The sequence below is a fragment of the Ctenopharyngodon idella genome, chromosome 10 (assembly GCF_019924925.1).
Source record: "Ctenopharyngodon idella isolate HZGC_01 chromosome 10, HZGC01, whole genome shotgun sequence".
Taxonomy (NCBI): Eukaryota; Metazoa; Chordata; class Actinopteri; order Cypriniformes; family Xenocyprididae; genus Ctenopharyngodon; species Ctenopharyngodon idella.
In genome coordinates, this window is record NC_067229.1 from 6,065,996 (window position 1) to 6,082,052 (window position 16,057).

General features: G+C 36.8%; 1 protein-coding gene across 11 annotated transcripts in view; it reads left to right on the forward strand.

Annotated features, from left to right (window-relative positions):
* Positions 1-16,057, forward strand: part of LOC127519806 (SLAM family member 9-like) — a 28,200-nt gene that overhangs the window by 7,508 nt on the left and 4,635 nt on the right. For 2 of the 11 annotated variants that reach the window (XM_051907408.1, XM_051907409.1), the window contains 4 exons: positions 1,354-1,683; positions 2,275-2,580; positions 5,013-5,129; positions 5,606-6,385. In XM_051907408.1, the coding sequence (XP_051763368.1) occupies positions 1,395-1,683; positions 2,275-2,580; positions 5,013-5,129; positions 5,606-5,772 (879 nt within the window). In that variant the 5' untranslated portion in view covers positions 1,354-1,394 and the 3' untranslated portion in view covers positions 5,773-6,385. Of the gene's footprint in view, positions 1-817; positions 1,120-1,353; positions 1,684-2,274; positions 2,688-5,012; positions 5,130-5,359; positions 5,428-5,605; positions 6,386-11,079; positions 11,407-11,638; positions 11,969-12,550; positions 12,854-12,959; positions 13,148-15,198; positions 15,316-15,447; positions 15,516-16,057 lie in introns of those variants that run through there. The other 9 variants (XM_051907407.1, XM_051907406.1, XM_051907400.1 and 6 more) reach the window with 9 other exon arrangements.

Consider the following 16,057-nt stretch of genomic DNA (forward strand, 5'->3'; position numbering starts at 1 on the left):
CAAAGTTGTTTCGGATTCTTGGTGGTCTAGGGGTCATACATTATAACTGTTTGAATAGCATCCTACCATTCTACTCTAGTATATACTATGTGAACATAATGTACATTTCTGAATCCATACGTGGAAGCATCCTGATGTTACCTGATGTAAACTCTGTGGTTTGCAGAGCACAATCATTCAGACTCTGTTGGAGAGAGAGTCACGTTTGTTGGGTTTTGTCAGATCCCCTGTTGGCATTGGTCGGCACTTTTTCGCCACTTGAATATGTTGATTCAGTGTTTGTAGGGTGTTGGAATGTCTGGGAAGTGGCAAACTGTATTCTGGTGATCTGCGTCTGTTGGTGAAGTGTGAATCAGCCTTTATATGGTTGAATCTCAGTGAATTATGGCAAGAAACATGGCTGTTTTGCTGAAAATGTGCGCACAGACAAAGCAATCTCCTTCAATTCCGGATAAACTCCATAACCCTTCACTGATCTGCTGTTTCATTTGACAGATATTGAGAAAAAGCATGGTGATTTAATGTGAAAGTATGTAAACTGGTAAATTATTAAAATAAAATAACTTCTTGACAAAATTATTTTAGAAAATTATATATAAAATTATATATTAAATATAAACACTATTACCTACTTTGAAAGAACAGGAATTAGGAGAGGGATTCACAATAAAGTTCATCAGAACTAAGCGCTGTTTGTTCTAGTAGAGATTTATTTGATCACTATAAAAACAGTCGAGAGAGAGAGAGAGAGAGAGAGAGAGAGAGAGAGAGGTATGAGGGAGGGTGTGTGTGTGTGTGTGTGCGTTTGTGTAGAGTGTAGAGTGTAGCGTATACAGGCTACACCTAGATCCTTTTTCAGAACGGACTCTAAAAAATGTGAACCTAATGGAATCTTCATTTGATTATTTCTTGCTTTTAATTCTTCCTATGGATATATTTTTGTTATTAAAAATGTGAAGGAACTTGTGAACTACACCTGAGACCTGAGAATGGAGTACTGGATAGTTTAAATGTTTTTTCTCACGTCATGTTTGGATGTATACTGTTGAGTTTTTGAGAAGTTCAGAAAAATGATTCACAGCGCATCTTTCTTTGGTCTGTTTTTCATGCTTTCGAATGGTACGTCATTTGAAATAATAATAATAATAATAATAATAATAATAACCTGTCATGTTTCTATTTTATTTGTTTATTTGTGAAGGGTCACTTACTAACAGGTTATTAGTTTGAAGTCTCTTTCCATGGTGTTATTTATTTAATTTTGTGCTAGTTGATCTTCCTCATAAATATATTCGATCTTGAATGTTTTTTTATTTATCCTACTTAAATAGAGCTGGTTTGTTTTTTCTTCAGGTGTGTTTGGTGACACAGATGAAGTGAAGTCAGTGTCAGTGATGGAGGGAGATTCTGTCACTCTACAGACTGATGTTACTGAAGTACAGAGAGATGATCAGATACTGTGGACGTTTGGACCTCGAGGGACTCGCATAGCTGAAATTCACAGACAGAATATCTATATAGATGCCACTGGTACGACATTTGAGAAAATACTCCAGATAGACAATCAAACTGGATCTCTGACCATCAGAAACATCAGAACTGAACACACTGGACTTTATAAACTACAGATCGTCAGCAACATCAGAGGAACTTCAAACCAGAGATTCAGTGTGACTGTCTATGGTGAGTTAAGTGATGCTCTGTCCATGATGATCCAGACTGTGATCAAACTTCTCCTGATCAATCTGGTTATTCATAAGTACTTAGTAACTGGCAAAAGTGAAAACAAAACCTATTTCCTACACTCAATTTAGAAATAAATTGTTAATATGATATTCTTTTGCACTTCCTGAAGGAAATGCCAGTGCTTACAAGGAAACAAAACAACAGTGTTGAAGTTTTAGGTGCACTGTTAGAAAAGCTGCAAAGAATAGAGATTAATAGAAAAATACAACAGAATTTAACACTGTCTGTACATTTTGAAAGCAACAGTAAAATCTAAGGGAGATTTTGTTCCTTTCATCTAATCCTAATCTTCATTTGAAAACATGAAATTGAAATTGAAAAACAGCACAAACAGATAGCACAACAAAGGCAGAGTCTGTATGATGAGCGGCTGAATTAATTATAGAAGACACAAAATTGAAGGAATTAATTTCAATACATTGCTACCTTGTAAATACAAATTATGTTAATCAGAAACTGCTGCATTGAGTTGTAGGCCTACTTGTAAACATAATATCAATGACTTCTATTTTTTTATATATTTTTCAGTTCGACTCCCCATTCCTGCCATTACCAGAGACTCTTTAGACTGTTCATCATCATCATCATCGTCATCAGTGTCCAGATGTTCACTACTGTGTTCAGCTGTGAATGTGAGTCATGTGACTCTCTCCTGGTACAAAGGAAACAGTTTATTGTCCAACATCAGTGTGTCTGATCTCAGCATCAGTCTCTCTCTACCTCTGGAGGTGGAATATCAGGATAACAACACCTACAGCTGTGTGCTGAACAATCCCATCAGCAACCAGACCAAACATCTGGATAACATCACTCAACTCTGTCACACATGTTCAGGTACGGCATCATTTCTTATTCACAAATTATGTTACATTTTGTGGCTTTTAATCCATGTTTGCTTTGAGTTCATCTATTTTCTAGGAGTATGTCAGTATACACAGGCAGTTTGACTCTTGACTTTTTAACATTACTTTTTCTCTGGCTGCTTGAACTGTGTTTGTTATGGTAAGAACGGTAAAATTTGATCAGATGATGTTGGCTTGATGGTAAGTCTGATTTATTGATCTCACTCAGAGTCTAGCTTCTGGTTATATAGGTTATGTTTTAAGAACTGCACATCATTGATTACAGTAGCCCTGTGACAGCAAGTCTTTATATTCATCACTGGTGATCATAACTTGAAAAATATTAACAGCAGTTCACATAATTGTTTTTTTTTTTTAAACGGATGCCATCTGAATACACACAGATATCAAGAATCAGCATATGAATCTCAACAATGGTGACATACTTCATGCTATAATCAATAATGTAAATCTAACTCAGAGATTGGGCTCTAAATGTGTTTGGCGATTCAGGTCAAATAATGATTATGTGAAAACATAACCAACACCACCTGATCCTCTTTTCTCTTTGCTTGTCTAGCTGTTATAACTCAGTTACAACAACCAAGCAAAACGTAATATTAAAAAGTCAAGGGTCAAGAGCCCAACTAAAGCAAACCCTGATCTACATGATGGTGACTTAAAGTCCCCCTGAAATCAAAATTTAATTTTTTTAGCTTTTAGTATGAATATGTTAGCCTTAATGTTATAAATAAGTTGGTGTGTTCCAAATCAATGACAAAATTCGCATTTAGGAGATATAAGCATTCAAAACTTACAGTCTCTCACTTCCGTCGAAATGGATCACGGATTTTCATGACATCACATCGCACTTCAGCTTCTCATCAAATCTTCTGTCCAATCAAATGCTCTCTAGAATCTGAAGTCCCGCCCCCTCCTACACTATCAACAGACACTGAAGCTGTGACTGAAATCGGTCATTTGTTCACACATTTACTAGCTTCTACATGGTGAATGGCACATAGTGCACTATATAGAGAATAGGGAACGATTCAGACAGTGTAAATATTGACATGAATGAAGTCCGTTTTCACGTTAGTATAACGTGAACCGCCGCAGCGCGAGCACAGTCTGCTCTGGCCCAATGACACAAGAGCACAGAGCGAGTCGGCTCAGACCACGAAAGGTATCGGACCCATTTAAGTTCTGCACAGAATGCTATATTTTAAAGTGATATAGAGGAGATTAGGAGGATAAACTGTTAGATAAAGGAAACAGAGGCTTCACTGAGTTTAACAGCTCTGGCAAAGCTGTGATATAAACAAAACGGCTATTTAAAAAAAGGGGTGGGGCTGTTCGATATATCACCCTGTCTTCCTGTTTCAGTTGAAATTACGTCAACACATTGAATAATGCTGCACGGATCATCCACACTTAGCCACATCTCCGTTACAAATAGACAATCCAAATGGTGCGTGGTAATGAAATCATTTAAAATAAAAGTCTTATATTTTAGTTAATCAGGGCCATCTTATCCGAAATCTGTTCATGAGAGGACTGTGATACTAAACACAGCAACAGCAGATTAATTAAGTTTACACTACCTCGACGGAGACGGGCAGAAATACCTGGGATGGTGGCGAACCAACATGAGGCGCCACAGGTTGAATCCAACGATCCCGGGCACAGTAATAATCGAAGATTGTCTCATGTCAGAGAGTAGACGGAAGGCGGCGCGTTTTGTTTAAAGTCGGCATGAAATCAAAATTGACAACTCTTATTTTTTTTATGGAATATTGTAGTATTTATTATCAATAATTTATCCGTGCACTTCATTCTGCTTGTTCTCATCAGGTCTCTTCAATAATGCTCAATCATCACTCAATTACCACTCAATTAATCACTTAATTACCTAATTAACTTCAACACTGGACTCTTATAAACACTGAGCAGTGTTAGTTTAACACTGGGAAATTTGCTGTGTTCCACAACCAAATTCATAAATACAACTTGCTTTCGACTAGCAAGTAGCCAATCATGATGTGACATTTGTAATAACTTGACGCTTATTGGCAGTTTAAAAATGTACATAAATTAAATTTGTCCTACCAAAACATCCAGTTTCAACAGGAAATACATTAATTAACATAGTGAAACAAATGGTGTTCATCAAATCATTTTTAATGGTTGTAAATATAAGTTGTGAGCTGTAAGACCTGACAGATATTGGGACTAGATATTAGATTATTATAGACTTGAATATTTATAGATTATAAATATTCAAGTAGGATACTTAACTTAAACACATGCTTAAGTGACACCTAACATGTTAAATCAAATTTCTATAACCATAATGATTTATGATTTATATATGATTTAACTGTACTATATTCATATAACACTAATGACTATTTTCTGTTACAGAACAACGTTCAAGTTTCATGATGGCCACAGCTCTTATAGCGCCGCTGCTGCTGGTGGTCATAGCTGTAGTTGCAGGTTTGATTTACCACAGAAACTGTAAACAACCAGGAAACAAAGGCAAGAATTGATTTGCAAAAATATATATATTTTTAAAATGACCATTTCAAGTTAATTATGTGTATGTTAATTTATTAAATGTCTGATTATTATTAACAGTTAAGACAGTTAAGACATGCATTACGCTGAACCAACATTCCGTACACATCCGCTTCAGAGTACATTAAGATGCTGTATATGTTATTACACAAATTCTCCTCACGCTGATCCACATATTAATGTGTTTGTAGATCTGAAAATCACAGAGTCTGAATACACACAGATCATCTACTGTCTTCAGATGGGAGATCTGCCACAGGTCAGTGATCAGTTTATCTGATCACTCTGTGTGGGAGTCTCTGTCAGAGTATACTATAGGCTACTTTCGCCCACATTGGTGGAAAAATTTTCAATTACAACCTATTCAACAGGGTTTTAGTTATAGATCAGATTACTTATTAATTTGTGATATGAATGTTTCTCTCCGTCTCTAACAGAAATCATTGCTGGATGTGGGCAGAACAGAGACAGCTGTGAACTATCAACACATTCAGTGAAGACTAATATTGTGTATCAAAATATTGTTTATCTGTTGCCTGAAAACATTAGCATAAATCGAGACTCATCAGACCAGGCAATGTTTTTACAATCTTCTATTGTCTAGTGTTGGTGAGTCTGTGTGAACTGTAGCCTCAGTTTGCTGTTCTCAGCTGACAGGAGTGACACCGGTGTTTCTGCTGCTGCTGTAGATCATCTGCTTCAAGGTTGGACGTGTTGTGCGTTCAGAGATGCTCTTCTGCAGACCTCGGTTGTAACGAGTGCTTATTTGAGTTGGTTGTGACTCCAGAGTGTGATGTTGGAGTTGATGGTGAAGCTGGAGGTTCATTGCTGAAATTTCACTTTGTTGAAACTCTCAGTTTGAAATTCTCAGGCAGCATGAATAAATATATCTGCAATGTTGAGAAAACACTTGTTAAAAGTGAAATGATTTCTGTATATGAATGGTGAAGTTAACGGATAACTTTTTTCAAGTGTTATATAGATAGACTTCCCTTTTTTTCAAACAGAAGAGATTCTGAATGTTTGGCGCCCATTTTAATCTCACCACCACAAGCTGTTGTCTGTGGTTAGTTGTTCAGTTTGTCAGACAGGACATGTTTTTGCAGCTAATGATCTACACTTTAACTTTGAGCTCAACAGAAACCTGCTCTGAACTCTTCATGTGTTAATATCAGTGTTGCTCCAATAAAGATTATTGAACAAAAATCTAAAAAGAATCTTTTAATTTTTTCTTAATGCTTCAGTCCAAATATGCAAGTATGTCATGTTTTAAAGGAAGATGTTGATCATGGACTAATATACAGAAATGATTTGACTAACAAATAACTCTAAATAGTCTGATTATTTGCTTGTGTGTGTGTAAAACTCATAACACTAGAGGGGGCCAACATCTGAGCTTGTCAACATTTGGAGCCACGTGTGCAATGGCTGGTCCAGCATGATATTTAAGTTTTTTTTAATGCTGTTTGAGCGTATGAAACAAAATTTATGGGGTAGTTCATGTCAGATTTTGTTGCTGATATGTTATGTATGGCAAGCAGTTTTTAAGATTTCTGGATTTCCCTATTCAAATATATAGGACTTAATCATGAAAGCCTGAAATAGCTACTCGGAGGCGTTGCAAATATGGCCGATGAGTGAACTGACTTTCCCCACAAGGGACTTAGCTTCAAATGTGGATTTCTGAAAAGGTTAAAATGATATTTACCAATTCAAATTGAGGTCTTTGTCTCTTAAAGTTCTTTGATGCAGTGTTATTTTAGGCCTACATTATTTTAAGATAAGACGTTTTACTACAAAACTGGATTAAAGATACAAAATAACAAATACACTATTGTTTCCCAGACAACATCATAGTGTGGCCCAAATCCAGCCCATGTCTGGTACATGTGGATTACACACGGACCAGATGTGGGCCGGTTCTGGGCCGACACTATGTTGCTGTCAGGGTTGTGTCTGACATGATAACTGGACACAGATTGCCTATATATTTACTCCACGAGCCAACTCCACGAACATGGAAAACAGTGATAGATGGACCGACACCGAAGTCCAGGCACTTCTCAACCTTTACACTAAGGAGGAAATCCAGCGTGACTTTGAAGGGACCAAGCAAAACATGATTATGTGTTTATGCTCAGCTAGCGACATTTGACATCAACCACACGGCAAACGCTAATAATTTTACGTTTATCGTTTACTTTCTTTGTGTAACAGTTCTATCTAATAATGTATTAGATATGAATACACAGGTCTGTATGGAGAGCAATGCTTTTACTTTTCATAGACCATGATGGTGTAGTTATGTCATGTACCAGCAGGGGCTTCATGACAACCAGCCAAACCTTGACCCCTCAATGAAACTGATTCAGCCACCATGATAGATTGATATTCTTACACGTTTGTTAGCAGGCAGGGTTAAATTGAAATACTCCTCCCCCCATGTATTGCTGTTTGATTTTCCCTTCAGCAGAGGGAAAGTGCGTGTGTGTGTGTGTGTGTGTGTCTGTGTGTGTGTGTGTGTGTGTGTGTGTGTGTGTGTGCATGTGTGTGTGTGTGGGAGATAAAGAGACATGGTCATGTGATCAACTTCTGTTTCTCTGTTATCTATGTTTTGCTCATTTTTTGTTTAGTGGTCATGGAAATATGATGATTTACATGCAGAACAGGAACTATGTTGTGTGTAGGAAGAAATTCAGCTCTACTGAATAATAAAAAAAAGCATTTGAGGGAAGAATTTCAAGGAGCCGTTCGATATGAGCGTAAAGAAGAAAAGTGAAGTATTAGCTCATATATTATGAAATAGCCAGTGTGAAAAAGAGTTCCAGTAAATCACATGGACTAGCAACAATGCATGTGTTAAACCAAGTGCAAAATGCACAGTAAACATTGTATTTGGGAAATTGTGGTTCTGCAAGACTTGGATTGTACAATCACAAGACAAAGAGCAAAAAAACCTAGTATAGTGTTTGTTTTCAAACTGTACTGACTTTCTAGAGCAGGGGCTCCCAAACACATTCCTGGAGCCTCCCCAACACTGCACATTTTGCAAGCTTTGTCTGACACACCCATTTCACATTTGATTAAGGAGACATGGAAAACATGCAGTGTTGAGGAGGCTCCAGGAATGTGTTCTGGGAAGCCCTAGTCTAGAGATAATTATTATGGGACAGAAAGACACCAGAGAGATTTTGGTCTTGCTGTTGATAAGCATTGTATTTTGATATAATTTGGAGCATGAAAAGTGCTTTAAAACCAGTGACAAGTTTACATGGGTCATGCAAAAGTAATATATATATGTATATAGTTTTGTTAATGTTTTGGCCTTCAAAGAGTCTTAACCCAAAGCTCTGTCTGTGGAAGATTTGAACAACAGATGCAGCACTGTTAGGACCTCCCACTGGAAATCCTGTAATACACAAGTTACCCTATCAGAAATTCCTGAGTAATGCTTTTCCTTTGTTTGGTTCACACCCATCATTTTTCAATGGTCCATAAATCTGTATGGACCACTGGGCTCACACACATACAAAATCTATCAAAATATATAAGTAAGTCATTAAAAAGTATACATCTCATCTGCCGAACATACAGTTATTGCAGCTTTGGCGCTCCAGGATTAATTACAGTATTTTGTAAAATATTATTAAACTTGTCACAAAAATTCTTTTCTCTTGATGCTTTTGCATTGACGCAGTTTTGCAGAAGGCCTCTTTTTTAAAACATAGAATGAACATGAGCTTCTTTGTGTCTTTAATAGCAGCTCAGTTTCTGAGTCAGAGTGCTACCTGTGGTCAGAAGTCAGAACTATTTAGGTCAGTATAGAGTATCAAGTGTTTTTTGGTGTTGTTGGATGCAGCAGGTGGTATTTTGGTGTACCTATTATTGAGCACACAAGAGTGCACTTGAGTGTTAGTGTGTATAAGGTGTATGAGTGGGTGAAGAGCTGCATCTGTTCACAAGCTCTTATGAAACTCCTTTACCAGACCTCTGAGCCTCACTGGAAACTAACGTTGTCAGAACGTTGTAGGAAATAGATTGCATACTTTAGTACAGGTACAGGTAAAAGATTAGTTTGAAAATCGATTTACTATGGAACATTTATCAGTTATGCTTGTGTTGATGACGCAAATAAATATGCCCTATAAATGTCATTTGTATTTAAGTGAATGAACCGAGTCAAGCTTTTATTTGAGAACAAAAGGAATGAAAGTCCCGCTTGAATGATAGCATTTACTGGTCCTTTATTTTTGTGAAGCAGGTGTGAACTGAGATACAAAAATGAAAACCTGCTTCAGTTCTGACAGCAGGAGCCAATAAAAGCTGCTCAAGGCAGGTTTCTATATACAAATATGGAAACATGATACAGCTTCACCGCCACCGTTGCTGTTTTAAATACGCCCATTTGATCAGGACTGGTGCATTTGACTGGTGAAGGTTTAAATGTTGAATGTAGCATGTTGAACATTTTGGGACATTGGGGAAAAAAAAAAAAAAACATTGTTTCAAAACAGTTCAAAGTAAATAGCAGAAAACTTTGCATGGTTTGTGAATATATTTGTCCTGATGGTGGTGGTTAAAACTGAACAGGACCCATTCTCATTGCACCAACATATGCCGATCAACAGCAACAGACACTTCGTTGGGTTTGGCTCTTGTTCTTGCTGATTGAACATGTCCAATCGTGAGAAAGTTACAAGATGTTTTGTCTTAGCTGTGAAGGAAATAGTGGCCTACCAGAACCCAAGGTTTCGAAAGAAAAAAAAACCCTCTAGATGTTAACTGAGAAGAACAAAGTTGTTTCGGTATCTTGGTGGTCTAGGGGTCATACATTATAACTGTTTGAATAGCATCCTACCATTCTACTCTAGTACATACTATGTGAACATAATGTACATTTCTGAATCCATACGTGGAAGCATCCTGATGTTACCTGATGTAAACTCTGTGGTTTGCAGAGCACAATCATCAGACTCTGTTGGAGAGAGAGTCACGTTTGTTGGGTTTTGTCAGATCCCCTGTTGGCATTGGTCGGCACTTTTTCGCCACTTGAATATGTTGATTCAGTGTTTGTAGGGTGTTGGAATGTCTGGAAGTGGCAAACTGTATTCTGGTGATCTGAAGTGTGAATCAGCCTTTATATGACAGTTTCGGTCTGGTTGAATCTCTCTGTGAATTATGGCAAGAAACATGGCTGTGTTGCTGAAAATGTGTGCACAGACAAAGCAATCTATATCCATCAATCCCGGATATACTCCTAGCCACTATTTGCATGCGGCATCAAGTTTCATCCCACTGCGTCTGCTGTGCCTCACCCTCTTCCCTACTATTTGCATATCATATGAGTTCCTTAGTATAATGAGTATTGAATACACAACATATAATCCGATAAATATTAGGCAACATGTGTTCATGCTTCATATAAATGTGTTTAAAGATGTGTCATGAGGAGATCTTCCCAGATAAACCCTGGATCCTCCCAAAGTTTCCTCCTTATCTACAGTAAATAAACATATTAATTGATGGGCCCTTTACAAATTATACAGGCAACTCAGCAACAGTTTGAGATGATAAAACCCATGATCAGAATTGGATGAACTTCATAACTCTGCAGTGCACTGTTTAATTTGACAGATATTGGGAAAAAGCATGGTGATTTAATGTGAAAGTATGTAAATTGGTGAATTATTAAAATATAATTACTTCTTGACAAAATTATTTTAGAAAATTATATATGAAATATATATTACATATATATAAACACTATTACCTACTTTGAAAGAACAGGAATTAGGAGAGGGATTCACAATAAAGTTCATCAGAACTAAGCGCTGTTTGTTCTAGTGGAGATAAAACTGATCACTATGAAAACAGTCGAGAGAGAGAGAGAGAGAGAGAGAGAGAGAGAGAGGTATGAGGGAGGGTGTGTAGAGTGTAGAGTGTAGCGTATACAAGCTACGCCTAGATCCTTTTTCAGAACGGACTCTAAAAAATGTGAACCTAATGGAATCTTCATTTGATTATTTCTTGATTTTAATTCTTCCTATGGATATATTTTTGTTATTAAAAATGTGAAGGAACTTGTGAAGGAACTTGTGACCTGAGAATGGAGTACTGGATAGTTTAAATGTTTTTTTTCTCACGTCATGTTTGGATGTATACTGTTGAGTTTTTGAGAAGTTCAGAATAATGATTCACAGCACATCTTTCTTTGGTCTGTTTTTCATGCTTTTGAATGGTACGTCATAAACATCTTTTGAAATAATAATAATAATAAAAACCTGTCATATTTCTATTTTATTTTTTTATTTGTGAAGGGTCACTTACTAACAGGTTATTAGTTTGAAGTCTCTTTCCATGGTGTTATTTATTTAATTTTGTGCTAGTTGATCTTCCTCATAAATATATTCGATCTTGAATGTTTTTTTATTTATCCTACTTAAATAGAGCTGGTTTGTTTTTTTCTTCAGGTGTGTTTGGTGACACAGATGAAGTGAAGTCAGTGTCAGTGATGGAGGGAGATTCTGTCACTCTACAGACTAATGTTACTGAAGTACAGAGAGATGATCATATACTGTGGACGTTTGGACCTCGAGGGACTCGCATAGCTGAAATTCACAGACAGAATATCTATATAGATGCCACTGGTACGACATTTGAGAAAATACTCCAGATAGACAATCAAACTGGATCTCTGACCATCAGAAACATCAGATCTGAACACACTGGACTTTATAAACTCCAGATCGTCAGCAACATCAGAGGAACTTCAAACCAGAGATTCAGTGTGACTGTCTATGGTGAGTGAAGTGATGCTCTGTCCATGATGATCCAGACTGTGATCAAACTTCTCCTGATCAATCTGGTTATTCATAAGTACTTAATAACTGGCAAAAGTGAAACCAAAACCTATTTCCTACACTCAATTTAGAAATAAATTGTTAATATGATATTCTTCTGCACTTCCTGAAGGAAATACCAGTGCTTACAAGGAAGCAAAACAACAGTGTTGAAGTTTTAGGTGCACTGTTAGAAAAGCTGCAAAGAGCAGAGATTAATAGAAAAATACAACAGAATTTAACACTGTCTGTACATTTTGAAAGCACCAGTAAAATCTAAGGGAGATTTTGTTCCTTTCATCTAATCCTAATCTTCATTTGAAAACATGAAATTGAAAAACAGCACAAACAGATAGCACAACAAAGGCAGAGTCTGTATGATGAGCGGCTGAATTAATTATAGAAGACACAAAATTGAAGGAATTAATTTCAATACATTGCTACCTTGTAAATATGAATTATGTTAATCAAAAACTGCTGCAATGAGTTGTAGGCCTACTTGTAAACATAATATCAAGGACTTCTATGTTTTATATTTTTCAGCTCGTCCTCCCGTTCCTGCCATTACCAGAGACTCTTCAGACTGTTCATCATCGTCATCAGTGTCCAATTGTTCACTGCTGTGTTCAGCTGTGAATGTGAGTCATGTGACTCTCTCCTGGTACAAAGGAAACAGTTTATTGTCCAACATCAGTGTGTCTGATCTCAGCATCAGTCTCTCTCTACCTCTGGAGGTGGAATATCAGGATAACGACACCTACAGCTGTGTGCTGAACAATCCCATCAGCAACCAGACTCAACATCTGGACAACATCACACAACTCTGTCAGACTCACACATGTTCAGGTACGGCGTCATCTCTTATTCACAAATTGTGTTACATTTTGTGGCTTTTAACCCATGTTTGCTTTGAGTTCATCTATTTTCTAGGAGTGTGTCATATACACAGAAGTCACAGTTCAGTACATACCTTGGTTTTGGGGTCACGACAGAAATTGGCACAATGCCAAATGATTTTGTCTCATAACAGCGAAAACAACTTAAAATACTCTGTCATTTATGGTCATTCAGATGAATAAGAAATTGTTTGAAACTGTAAAGAGTCTATTTTTATTTGTGTACACTCTACACTCACAAAAACGTTGTGCTTTTGTAAAATAAAGGAAAAAAATAGGATGCCGTTTTCTGTCATCCCGGTTTCCTTTCTGTAAAGCTAGTGGAGCGCGTCACAAAAATGAATCAAAGCTCAGTGTATAGGCCACTAGCAAGCTCTTGCGTGCCATCTGAACACTTGTTTTAGGTTAGTGCAGGGTGCGATTTGTAGAGGGGAATGGGGGGATTTCCCCCCTTCTGGTCTATGTATCCCTGCCTCTGCTGAATTATTTTTTATCCCCGGTGGGGATAATAAATATTACCCCCGGGTAATGCTACTCCACAAACCACAAACAGAGCATATAAAATACCAAAAATAAAAATATTTTTTAAAACATCGGCAAGTAAAATGCTGTGTTTATATAGAACTGTCTCTTTACGACCACAACAAACGGGACACTTTCAGACGCGCATTCCAACTTCGCCTCAGCGCCAGGCGCAAGTCAAACGAGCGCGTAAAATATAGGTGAGGATGAGGGAGCTTTACCTGAACAACAGTGAACTGCGGTCAGACGAGATGTTGTCAGGCTATGTCAGTAAAACTCAGAAAAATGAACATGACTGTCTAATCAGCCGTTACACTGTGCTCACGGCGTGCACTCAAGAATTGCACGCACAAATGTGGCGGCGCGTGCTGCACATTACTTTATTATAGCTTAAATAAAGCGCAAATGAAACTACGAGTATGCACCGTCGTTCTTCTGTTGTAAATTAAGTCATGAAATTACCAAACATGCGATTAAAGCTGCCTCAAAACTGTACATGCATAGGCTATTTGATGACATTGTTTCAAAGCAATTGTTATCCATTTGTTGGCCTTAAAACGTCTTAAAATGCACATGTCTACACCAAGGAAATCAAATTTTTTTCAGGGGAGCATGCCCCTGTACCCCCCTAGACTAGTAAACTACATTTTGTGACCTCGGTAATTATGAAACCCTGTGTACGGCCCTGGTTCTAAATATGACGTAAACATGTATTTCTCCAAATGTGTGCACTTTGGGACTAAACGTTTGTGTATGCACTGTGATATAAGGAGCAAGCGCGATTGAATGTAGAGGTTTGTGTCTCATTATTCTATTCAAAAAAATCAGTAACTACTGATTGCATGATTTTGCATTCCTATTAGAAATTAAGAATCATTAGTGTCATTGTAAATAGTGGTGCAAATATCGAAGCTATCTAATCTGTCTAATACTTCAAAACTCAAGGTTAAATCAGAATAATTATTGTAAAAATGTTTCTGTAACAGGCAGCTACCAAAAATTAGCATATAGCTCCACTGTGGTTTGTGATTTATTTTCAAAAGGGAAAAAAAGGCAAAAAAGAAAAACTTTTTAAAACACCCCCAAAAAACACAAATCACACCCTGGGTTGGTGTATAGATCATGTCTTCTTCTGCTCTTTTTTCTGTTGCGGCAGTTAGCAAACAGTGTTGCATTACCACATGAGCCCCGTTCTGGATTGGAGCGTGGATCACCTGTGACTGACTGTATTCGTCATCTGACTGTATGCACTGAACCGTGACGTCCTGGACAAATACATGTACCATTGCACCCCTACTATTTGCTAATGCTCTCTTAAATATTGACAGTTCATTGTTAGCAGATGTTATCATGTAAAAATGTTTCTCTACGAAAAGCTCTATTGAATGTTCCACCACCAAATTCATAAATACAACCTGCTTTCGACTAGCAAGTAGCCAATCATGGTGTGACATTTGTAATAACTTAAAAATAACTTTACATGATTTCAATTTGTCCAACCAAAGCATCCTTTTTCAATAGGAAATACATTAATTAACATAGTGAAACAAATGGTGTTCATCAAATCATTTTTAATGGTTGTAAATATAAGTTGTGAGCTGTAAGACCTGACAGATATTAGGACTCTTACATGAAAATATTAATGTAGGCTTCTTTTACTTAAACACCTGCTTAAGTGAAACCTAACATGTTAAATCAAATTTTCATAACCATAATGATTTATTTAAAACTGTATTATATTCATAATAGACTAATGACTATTTTCTGTTACAGAACAACGTTCAAGTTTCATGATGGCAATAGCTCTTATAGCGCCGCTGCTGCTGGTGGTCATAGCTGTAGTTGCAGGTTTGATTTACCACAGAAACTGTAAACAACCAGGAAACAAAGGCAAGAAATGACATACAAAGATATGTATATATATATATATATATATATATATATATATATATATTCAAATTACCATTTCAAGTTAATCATGTGTATGTTCATTTAATAAATGTCTGATTATTATTAAAACAGTTAACACTCATGATGAAGAGATGCATTACGCTGAACCAACATTCTGTACACAGCCGCTTCAGAGTATGGTAAGATACTATATATTTTATTACTGTTTTAACTGTTTCTTATTTTCAGTATGTAAACTCACTCGGCTTCTTTAAATTCCTGTAGTCTATGGCAGTGTTTCCCAACCTTTTTCTTGCCACATTTTATACATTTGATTAGTAAAAAATCCCACGGCACACCACTATGCACTAAAACAACAAAATTGCACAAACATGCAAAGCCTCAAATGGCATATTAATAAAATGCGATATTATATTAAAAGTAGGCCTGCTCATATTTAATGTGAAACTTGAGCTTAAGTCAGGTAGAAAGGAACACAATAAGATCATATATAGGTTAGGGTGACCAGACGTCCCGTTTTTCCTGGGACAATCCCGTATTTCAGCTCTATTTTTTAGTGTCCCGACTTATTAAGAAAAAATCATGTTTTGTCCCGTATTTCATCTTTCCTAAAATTTTGTTACAACTGGGTGATCATAGAATGAGTAGTAGTAGTAATGTTCTGTCACACAAGAACAGCCCAATCAATTCGTCATAGAACAAAATAACCATCCAATCACAA